General features: G+C 43.4%; 1 protein-coding gene across 1 annotated transcript; it reads right to left on the reverse strand.

Moving 5' to 3' along the window:
• Positions 1-234: 234 nt before the first annotated feature.
• On the reverse strand, positions 235-10534 carry AICDA (activation induced cytidine deaminase). Its single transcript, XM_047067069.1, has 5 exons — positions 10425-10534; positions 4300-4447; positions 1721-1991; positions 1325-1440; positions 235-915 (listed from the first exon to the last, which is right to left on the reverse strand). Exons 1-5 carry the CDS (start codon positions 10532-10534, stop codon positions 862-864), a joined length of 699 nt encoding a protein of 232 aa, XP_046923025.1. The 3' UTR covers positions 235-861.
• Between the last annotated feature and the right edge of the window lie 1009 nt (positions 10535-11543).

Here is an 11543-nt window from a genome sequence, read left to right on the forward strand (position 1 = left end):
GATTCATCGGGGAGAACAGGTGCCTGGTTTTAACACTGAAGCAACTCCTCTCCAAGTGTTACCTGATTACCCACGAAATGTGTGGTTGTGTTTTCTGAACTATGGACTTCTTTAAAAAGGATCTGTGTTTCCAGATGTGTGACTTGAAGCACCAACTAACTTTCAGCGCGTCTTCGTCAGTCCTCATATTCATTTTAAGATCCTTTATTATAAAATAGCCTGAAGGTGATCGCGCATATTCCATACCAAGAAAAAAAACCGTTGTGTGTACAAACAGGAAAACGTGCCTCAGACAATTAAAACAGACAGCACATGCTTAGATATTAATGCTCTGAGAAGATGTTTGGGGGTTACAATCACCCAGAGTCTTTCATTAGGTGGTTCTACATAGATCATGGACAGGTGGAGGTCTGTTCACTTGAAAGTGAACCCCAAAGGCAAAGAGTACAAAAATGTATCAGTAATATCCTTGAAAAACTCAGAACGAATAATAGAGGAAACTGATTATAAAAATATTTGATCTTCTCACCATGCTTTTAGGGAGTTACCTTCTGTTTCCTCCCAGCCTAAAAGTCATAGAACAGGACACTTTAGGCGCTCCCAGGCCCTGCAATTCTGCCATTTCACAGTAGAGGGCGCTGTTGCATTAAAACCCGCACCGGTTGCACCGCTACCTCGGTGGGCCTGTGCTCCTGGTCTACTTTCCAGATGTTTTTTAAACAAGCCCTGTATACGAATATTTTTTTTCTCTAAACTCTAAGGAAGTGAGAGTTGAAGAAAAACAGACTTCTTAAAAGATCGTCCTTTTACCCATTGTCTTCAGAGATAGCTTATAATATGTGACATTCTTGGAGGCTGCTGTCAAAGTCCCAAAGTACGAAATGCATCTCTCAAGTCATCAACCTCATACAGGGGCTGTGGAGAAAGAGAAGGAGACTCAGGGGATGACTTTGTAACATTTTGCAAGAAAGTAAGTGGGGGGGACTAGGAAGAGACAGGAAGAGAAGAGGAAGGAACGCTAAGACAGCTCTTGAGACTCTAACCAAGAAAGAGACATGTGAGGGATCAAAGAGGGGAAGGGAAAGGCATCCTGGCAGAGGGCTCTGAATTGTGAAACATAAGAGCAAACTCAAATGCGGGAGAAACGACAACAACAAAAAAAGCCAGAAAATAGGCTTTCACCGGGGGAAAAATAAGGAGTGATATTTACACACACGCGCACATAACGACAGTGTGAAAAATATAAGAAAGGAAAACACAAGTCGCTGCAGGAAAAGATGACTTTGGAGAGAGAAAGGAAAGGAGAAGCCAAGAAGCCCCTTACCAAAAGAATGCGTCGAAGCTGTCTGGATAGACGAACTGAATTTTCGTGCAACCCCTCCCAGGCTTTGAAAGTTTTTTCACGATTTTCCACAAAAGTATTCCAGCAATAAAAATAATCTTTAAAAAAAAGAAAAAAAGGAGGGAGATGGGGTTGAAGACAGCTCAGATCCCAAATCAAGAGAAAAGAAAGAAAACCCTGCCCCCCTCATGCCCCTACACCCCCTCTCCCTTAATTCTCATCTCCCCCAAAGCCTGGTGTCTAAGCCCTTAATTCTTTTCCTCCAATTCTAGTTGATAATTTTCAGCTGGATCCCGCCCCCGACGTTTCTCATTCTGAATTGCAATCCTGAACCAGAGCTGCCGCACGGCGCCTGCGCAGCAGACGTCCCCTCCGCACCTTTGAAGGTCATGATGGCGATTTGGACGCCCGCGCGGTGCAGGCGCCGCAGCCCCTCGGGCTCGGCCTTGCGGTCCTCGCAGAAGTAGAGGCGCGCGGTGAAGATCCTCAGACTGAGGTTGGGGTACCCCCTGAGAAAGTCGGCCACGTGCCGGGCGCAGTCGTAGCAGGGGCTCCAGGAGGTGAACCAGGTGACGCGGTAGCAGCGGCCAGGGTCCAGGTCCCAGTCGGAGATGTAGCGGAGGAAGAGCAGTTCCACGTGGCAGCCGTTCTGCGGAGAGAGCAGACGACTTAGGTGACGTTCACTGACCTTGACTGCGGCGCCGGTAGCTTTACGGTCATTGATCCACCTGCTCCCCACAGTAATCTTTTATGGGGTGTCCACAGTTTTGGGCCTTAACGTTGCAAAATGTTTTGCTAACTCCCCGAAGGAGCGGCGAGGCCCGAACCCTTTTGCCGCCGTGGCCCTGCGGCGTGGAGACAGGTTATGGATTTTTCTGTAGACCGGGAGGATGAAATGAACCTGGTTGAAGTAGCATCACACTGTCGTGGAGTTTTTTAAGCTGTGCTTGTGAGGTTAACTTTTTGCACCTTTAAGGAGAAAGAAAATGGCTTGGAAGGAAGTCCTGTTGCTTGACATCGTGGAAATACACCAGACCTCTAGGGGGAGGTAGGAAACTTAAGAAGGGGCAAAACACGTTAGAGTAAGGCCGACAGAGGGGCGTTGTAAGAGAGGTAATAGGCACTGCTAAGGATTAAGAACAATTGAATGTGTTTGCGCATTGTGTGATCCCTGCGATTGTAATAATAATCTCACAATAGTGAGATACAGCAAGTTGGCTTAGTGTTGCGGGAAGGTCGTTAGCCCCGGAATCTGATGAGCTAGGTTCCGGTTCCTGGCGTCACCACTCAGGTGACTGAGACAATTTACCCAACTCTTGGATCTTCTAATTCCACACCAGTGAAATAGGCTGGTTGTGAGGCTTAAATGAGAAAGAAATAAAGGGTTGGTAACTGCAAAGCCTTCCATACGTAGAATGTGCCACATCAACAAACAAGAAAGAGATTAGGATGTTAAACAATTGTAGTGAGATAATTTACGCAATACAAATGGAGGCAAAGGAAACTGAACAGTCAGATAAACTAAACAATGAGTCAGTGTCCTTCCACCCATGGATTCTTCCCTGGGACTCCCACCGATACCAGATGTCACTGTCTGTTATGAGACAGGAAATAATCGTTGGCAGAAGCTTATGTAAACCCATCTGGTTATGGTGAAGAAGTCTCTTGGAAGTGTAATTCTCTGATTTTCTAGATGCTGAGAGATCGGTTTAATTAATCAGCCAATTGAAGCTTCCCTGAGTATTCTGGGTCTCATACTGAATGTACTCATTGGCTTATGATCTGTGTGAGCAGAAGGGAATAGGAATCATTTGGCAAACAGAATTGAGTCATTATTAATGTTTCCTCAATTTTTCTTCCTTACTTTTCAAAAATTCTAAAGAAAATTTGATTTTCACATTTAAGATTTAGCTTGAATGAGCTGATAATATTCTCCTAAATCAAAAGGCTCCTACATTTGATTTCTTCCTTAACCTCAAAGGCAATTCATTTGCTGGGGAGAGGGGAGAGATTTTGGGGGTAGTTAACTCTTGGCATTGAAGCAGGGTGTGGCAGTAATGTACCCAGCATGATTGGGGAGGACATTGGATGACATGCTTTGGGGCATAACAATTTCATGGACGTTTATTTTTTTTTTTAAAGTTTATCTATTTTAAGAGAGAGCATGCATGAGCACAAGGGGGGGCGGGGTGGAGAGAAGGAGAGACAGAATTCCAAGCAGGCTCTGCACCATCAGGGTAGAGACCTATGCGGGGCTCGAACTCACAAACTGTGAGATCATGACCTGAGCTGAGATCAAGATTTGGACACTTAACTGACTAAACCACCCAGGTGCCCCAAGTTTCGTGGACATTTAAAAAAGAAAAAGATTGGGGCGCCTGGGTGGCACAGTTGGTTGAAGCTCTGACTCTAGATCTGGGCTCAGGTCATGATCTCACAGTTCATGAGTTCAAGCCCCGTGTGGGCTCCGTGCTAACAGTGCGGAGCCTGCTTGGGATTCTCTCTCCTTCTCTCTGCCCCTATCCTGTGCTCTCTGTCTCTGTCTCTCTCTCAAAATAGACAAACCTACAATTTTCTTAAATTAAAAAAAAAAAAAAAAAAAGAAAGGAAGAAATCTGAAGACCTAAATGTGAGACAGGCTGAAATGTAGTACCGTCAGCAGATGGTTTTTTTTTTTTTTTAAGTTTATTTCTTTTTTTTTATTTTTGGGACAGAGAGAGACAGAGCATGAACGGGGCAGGGGCAGAGAGAGAGGGAGACACAGAATCGGAAACAGGCTCCAGGCTCTGAGCCATCAGCCCAGAGCCCGACGCGGGGCTCGAACTCACCGACCGCGAGATCGTGACCTGGCTGAAGTCGGACGCTTAACCGACTGTGCCACCCAGGCGCCCCAGCAGATGGTTTTAAAAGTGCCCATAGTCTAGCTTTTAATTGCCTTGGAAGCAAATAATTGATACCTTGTTTCGAAGGTGACCGAAGTCCAATGAAAAGGAGGTGGCACTGTCCCGCCGCTTCACCACGTAGCACAAGTAGGTCTCATGGCGACCCTTAGCCCAGCGGACATTCTTGAAATGGTAGAGAAACTTCCTCTGCTTCATCAGCAGGCTGTGGGTGAGAGAGGGAGGAACATACAGGAGTACAGCTCCTTCTCTGGTCACTCCTGGCTTTCCTTCAGGCTTTTTTTTAAAGAATTTTTTTTAATGTTTATTTATTTTTGAGAGACAGAGTGCGAGCAGGGGAGGGGTAGAGAGAGAGAGGGAGACACAGGATCCTAAGCAAGCTCCAGGCTCTGAGCTGTCAGCACAAACCCCGACGCGGGGCTCGAACCCATGAACCGTGAGATCAGGACCCGAGCTGAACTTGGACTCCATTATTAACCCTTCTTCGTGCTTATATTTAAGACCAATTGACAGGTAGCCAGAACCCCCAAACCATGTGCACTCACAGGACAGTCTCCTCCCACAGCTGTCTTTTAGATGCTGACAACTTGGAATTACAAACTTGTTCCTGGGGTTCCATAATTTTTTTCTTTCAGAGTTCCCCTCCAAATGCTACCTGAATGCCCAGTGTGTACTTCAGACTCAACACGGTCAAAACAGAATTCCCAAACTGCCCGCCATCCTGATTATCCTGTCTCTCCTTACTTTTCCATCTCAAGTAACCAGGCTAAAAGCTTGGGGGTCATTGATTCTTCTCCTTAACTCCTCACATTTAAGTAATGATCTAAATATATTGATTCAGTTCTCCAAATATTTCTTTTGCTTTTTAATATTTTTATTTTTTAAACCTCCGAACATTTCTTGAGTTTGTATCTGCACTGTTCCCCTTGCTCTCTGCTTCGGTCCAAGCCCCTGCCTTCTGTTGTCATGTTGTTATGGCCTCTAAGCTGGTCTCACTGCCCTCAGACCCTCCAAAGGAACATTCTCCGTGCTGTGCCAGAGTGATCTCGCAAAAACCCAGGCGTGACTATGTCATTTCCATGCTGAAAAGCTCCCAGTGAATCTCTTCTGCTCATAACTCTTTATTTTTGTGTTTTATTTTTTAATTTATTTTTTAATTTTTTTCTTAATGTTTATTTTTGAGACAGAGAGAGACAGAGCATGAATGAGGGAGGGGCAGAGAGAGAGGGAGACACAGAATCGGAAGCAGGCTCCAGGCTCTGAGCCATCAGCCCAGAGCCTGATGCGGGGCTCGAACTCACGAACCGTGAGATCGTGACCTGAGCTGAAGTTGGACGCTCATAACTCTTTAATGTGGTATTTAGGCCAGTTTTTACATTTGGTTATCAGTCTACATCTCTAGCCTCCTTTCCTGCTACTTTTCCCCTGCCCTTCCCTCCCTTCAAGTGCCTGTGGTACTCGTGTGTTCTGAGGCTTTTTCTTTCCCATCACCTCGCTGATGCACTTCCTCCCGGTGAATGCTTTCCTGTCTTTTTCACTGGACAAAACCTACATATCCTTCAAAGCCTAACCACAGTTCAACTCTTTTTTATTTATTTTTTTCTTGCTACCACCATCCCCAAATTTCTAGGCAAAAATCGAACACTTAACAACGACAAAGACCCTCCTGGGGCACCTGGGTGGCTGAGTGTGTTAAGCACCTGACTCTTGATTTTGGCTCAGGTCCTGATCTCACAGTTCGTGGAGTCAAGCCCGGCATAGGACTCTGCAGAGCCTGCTTGGAATTCTTTCTACCCCCACCTCCCCACCCTCCTGGGCCTATGTGCACTCTCTCTCAAAATAAATAAATAAACATTCAAAAGAAAAACCCTCCTGTCGTTTCCCTTGGTTCTCCAGTTCATCCCTACCGAATCCCTCATCCCTGGTTACCAATTGATTGCTGACCTGTCTCCCCATTTAGACTTCGTGTTTTGAGGCAGAAAAGTGTCACTTCATGAGGAAAAAAAATCTCTTTTTAACGTAAGAGTAGTACTTGGCTGTTAACTTGAATAATATAAAAAGTTAAGTGTTACGTTTCAAAGTACTAAAGAATTACACTATCAACAATAGCCAAAGTATGGGAAGAGCTCAAATGTCCATCGATGGATGATATATATATATATATATATATATGCAATGGAGTATTACTCAGCCATCAAAAAGAACTAAATCTTGCCTTTTGCAACTGCGTGGATGGAACTAGAGGGTATTAATGCTAAGCGAAATAAGTCAGGGAAAGACATATCATGACTTCACTCATATGAGGACATTAAGATAAAAACCAGGTGAACATAAGGGAAGGGAAGCAAAAGTAATATAAAAACAGGGAGGGGGACAAAACAGAAGAGACTCAAATATGGAGAATAAACAGAGGGTTACTGGAGGGGTTGTGGGAGGGGGGATGGGCCAAATGGGTAAGGGGCATTAAGGAATCTACTCCTGAAATCATTGTTGCACTATATGCTAATTTGGGTGTAAATGGAAAAAAATAAAATTAAAAATAAATAAATAAATATTAAAGAATTAAAATTTTAAAAATTAAAACAAAATTTTTAATTCAATATTTAGGATAGTATCTAAGAGTTAAAATTTTTATGTTTTTCTAGTATTTTACAGTCATATTTACATGGTTTGGATTATACTGATTTCATACGGAATTTTGCACTCTGCTGCTTTTTAAACTTGGCAATATAATCTAAACATTATGTTATGTCGCTCGCATGCCCTTGTTTTCCGTATTCCTAGCACAGTGTTTTACTTGTCACGAGCACTAAATTGCATTGCATTGGTGGAAATACTCTGTGCTGACTCAAGTTTCCTTGCGTTTGTGGATTTAACACAAGCTCTATAGTATGGTTGATACCAAAGCACTGATGGTTTCTCCGAGTTTTGTCTTTAGTCTCTTCCAGAAATGTATTTATCGAGTTGTGGAGATAATGCTGCCACTTAGTGGCCCAGGGCAGAAGTGCAGTAAACTTGTAGGGACACCTGGGTGGCTCATTCGGGTTGAGCGTCTGACTCTTGATTTCCGCTTGGCTGTGGTCACGGTCCCAGAGGTCATGATCCTAGAGTCGTGGGATGGAGCCCAGAGTCAGGCTCAGTGCAGAGTGTGAAGCCTGCTTGGGATTGTCTCTCTATCCCTCTGCCCTTCTCCCCCGTTCTCTCTCTCTCTCTCTCTCTCTCAAATTAAAACAAACAGAAAAAGTGCAGTGAACTTGTAAAAACAAAGAGCGAGGCAAGGATTTGAATACGGTTGGCTGGCAAGAGAATTGAAACTTATTTCACCTTTTTTTTTTTTTTTAAACCATTGAGGCATAATTTACATACGTCACCCTTTTAAAATGTACAGTTTTGTGAGTACTGGCAGATGTAAACACCCAAAGCTGAGACCACCGTCAGGATACAGAACATTTCCAGGGGATGCCTCCCCAGAGTTTCCTCATTCACTGTGTCGGTCAGTTCTTCCCCCCCTTTCCTAGGCAACCATTAATCTGCTTTCTGTCACCGTATGTCACTATCCACGTCCTAGAATTCCGTTAAGTCCTACATTATCTCTTCCTTTGTGTCCGACTTGTTTCACTTTGAAATTCATTTGTAGTGTTGCATGTGTTAATAGTTTGATCCTCTGTTTTGCGAAGTAATATCCCATTGCATGGCTTAGAGCACGTGTATTCATTCACCTGTCGATGGACATTTGGACTGTTTCCACTTTGAGGCTATTGTGAATAAAGGTTTTACAAACATGTCCCAGTCTTTGTGATGACATAGGTTGAGAATTAATTTTAATGCAATACATGTGATAGACCCTGAATTCAAGAGTTAAGTATCCAAGTGTCAACCTTATTAATTAGGTGAGCAAGGACGAGCTTTTTATAGCCATCTCAATTTAAAATGTCTCGCCTCACACACGTGAAGCTTCTTGAAATACACTTTAAATCCTGAGGCAGAGAACTGGGTTTATCACCAGTATACACATTATGTATATCAAGCAATTTAAAAATGGCTTAATCATGTCATTTTAGAATGAAAAATTGGCATGTGAGAGCAAGCGGGGGGAGGGGCAGAGGCAAAGAGATTTTTAAGCAGGCTCCACACAAAGCTGAGCTGGACGTAGGGCTTGATCCCACAACCGTGAGTGAGATCATGACTTGGGCTGAAATCAAGAGTTGGTCGCTCAACCGACTGAGCCACCCAGGTGCCCCAGGGGGCTCGGTTTTAAACAGACTAAGCATCATCTCTTACTGAGACATTTCTTTAAACACCTAACGTACCCTGCTGGGCTCTATGGCCAAGCAAAGGGTGGAGAGAGGTACCGTATCACACACAGCGGATCTGCTGCCGGGAGGAAGAAAAGGTGTTCTGGAAGGGATGTGAGATAGGTGAGGGAATTCAGATGGACTTTTGCCTTCTGCCTCACGGGGAAATATAGCAGTCCGTTACTGTTTGTCAGAAGCGACCACAGTGAAGCGAATCACTTGATTGTGACCTGTTAGTTAACCTTCTAGGTCCATCACTTTCCTTCAACTGTAGCTAGGGTCCCATTTCCAGTATCCTGTTCTCTTGGTTTCTCTTTTGGGTACAAAGGACTTTGTAGAGGTAGTCCTTCAAGGTCGCGGGCTGCCAGCTGCTCTGGACAGCTGTGCCCCGTGAGGCAGAACATCGCTGTATCCCCAGCAATGCAAACAGAGACAAATGGGTTAAAAATAATCTTGACGAATGCCCTCTGCAGATTTTCTTTTCCTTAATGATAATTGTATATTTCCCCTTTTCTCCTCTTGAATTTCATCTTTTCTCCTTTTTGTGTCTTTGAACTTCAACTACGAATTTAATCATTGCTTTGCATTTCATTATGTACAAATATTTTCACTGGACCCTTTACCTCTTTATACCTCAGATTAATTTGCAAAATCTGATTGCAAACTGAGCAGACATTTGACATTTTTGCCCTCAAGAAAATTTGCTGAAGAACATTTAGACTCCCATTAAAAATCTTAATTCTGGGTGCACCTGGATGGCTCAGCTGATGAAACATGAGACTCTTGATCCTGGGGTTGTGAGTTCGAGCCCTACATTGGGTATAAAGATTACCTGAAATCTTTTGAAAAAAAATTTTTTTTAATTTAAAAAATCAATTCTGTAGTGTAAACGCTTTGTAAAAGCGTTAAGTTGAGATAAAGCATAAGGATTAAGTATGATTCTCATACTTCTGTAGTAAGTAGGAATAAAATAAGTTATGTGATAATAACTTATCATAAACTGCTTGTGAAAACATTCTGATAATCTTAAAAATACATTTAAGAAGTAAGTTAAACGAAACTGGAAGACTATATACGTAGGGGCGCCTGGGTGCCTCAGTTGGTTAAGCGTCCCACTCTTGATTTTGTCTCAGGTCATGATCTCAGAGTTCATGAGATCAAGCCCCACATTGGGCTCTGTGCCGACAGCATGAAGCCTGCTTGGAATTCTCTTTCTCCCTCTCTCTCTGCCCCTCCCCTGCTCTCTCTCTCTTTCTCTCTCTCTCAAAATAAAAAAAAAATTAAAAAATTAAAAGGAAGACTAGATAAGTAGTAAAAATGCCACTAACTGCCTAACAATTAACACTAAATAAAGTTATTTACTGATGCTTGACTGATTTTTTTCCCTGTAACAGATACGTACCATCCTAGTGACTTTCAAGCAGTTAATTTTGAATATGGGCATTAAAAAATAATCTCCTTACTCTGTAACTAAATTTTTCAGTAAAGAGTCCCCAGGAAGGTTTACAAGTCCTTTTGTAGGTGAATGCTGACAAAATTATTAGTACAATTTCCACTACCGTTTGTAATATAGTTATAGTCTTGCTATACCTTTTCATGAATTGAATCTCTAAGCTAGTGCTAACTGCACGACACATCTCAGGACGAGTCCATACGTGGCACATAGGAGTTCTTTTGAATATGGAAGAGAGAGAGAGAACAGAGAGAATCAGGCAGAGAGCGTGTAAGATCTGAACAGATGTGACAGATCCAGAGAAATAAACGTGCAGATTGCCCAAGCAGTGAGTCAGATAGTGAGAGGAGAGAAGCAGATAGCTACCAATCTGAAAGCTCAGATTTGCTCGGAGAGGAAAGCCAGTGCACCCCCGCCCCATGAGGAGACTTTACCTGTCCATTGTGGATTCCAGGGTGTCTTTCTTAGTCTTAGGCCAAGGAAGGCTTGCCTCAAGTCCTGCTGCCTCACTGACTCTGTCTGACAGTGCATTGGCCCCACACATTCAAATTTGAGCTTACCCTCTTAGGCTCCGCCCCCCCCAAGGCATCATCACCATCAGGTACCCCAACAGCCTTCCTCTTGTTTAGGTCCAAAAAAGATAGGCGGGGCTGTCATTGGCAAAGTCACGTGGGTAAATGACTGAGGGCCTGTCTGCTTAAGGTATAGGCTCCTTTAGGGCTACAGCTGTAAAAATCCAGTCTGCATAGATCTTCCCAAAGATCTTTCCAAAGATCAGGAAACAATAGCCAGAGACACTTAGGAAATTGTAAGCCTGGTGGCCAATAACATCTTTAATTTTAAAAGTGCAATAATAATATTAGTAATGTTCAATGAAATAGCATCTTGTTCTCTGTGAGCTGAAGGCATCTGTTCCCTTGTGTAAGTGCACACTTTCTGAATCTCAGTAGAGACCAGCACTAACACCTCCTGCTTTGTGGCCAAGCAAGTAAATGTGGTCAGTCATGTAGGACTTAGGAATAGAAATTATGCACCCTAAACCACCAATTCCCCCCCCCCTTTCTGATTGCATTACAAGAATTGCTAGAAGACTAGATGATTGCACAAGAGTAATTTTTGCAAAAGCTGTCTTTTCCACAAGCCATATATTTTGAAGTCAGAAGCAGCGGCATCCCAAAGCATTAAAAAATGTTTATTTCATCAGACGGAATCAGCATCCAAATGACTCCAGTGAACTTGGAAAACCGTCTGGGCTTTTCAAGTAAAAGGCTTTAAATTCCTGCCCTCATACAATTTGGCCTATTAAAGATTTTGCTTCTCCCTCCTAACTCAGTCTAAATCCTTTCTATTTCTTTATTCGATAGAAACTCAGTGCCTAACTACGTGAGAGAAACTGTCGGGTGCTGGGGGTACAGTCGTGAGTAAAGCAGCTAAGGTCTCTGCTCCCTTCCTGCCTCAAGGCTTTGAATACCCCATAGGCATTGATTCCCAAATCTGTCGCTCCAGCTTGGACCACTTCCTTGAACTCAACACAGAGGCAAACAACTGCCACC

Source organism: Lynx rufus, unplaced genomic scaffold (genome assembly GCF_022079265.1).
Source record: "Lynx rufus isolate CCGP_SWC_20201006 ecotype Redwood Valley unplaced genomic scaffold, mLynRuf1.p SCAF_7, whole genome shotgun sequence".
Taxonomy (NCBI): Eukaryota; Metazoa; Chordata; class Mammalia; order Carnivora; family Felidae; genus Lynx; species Lynx rufus.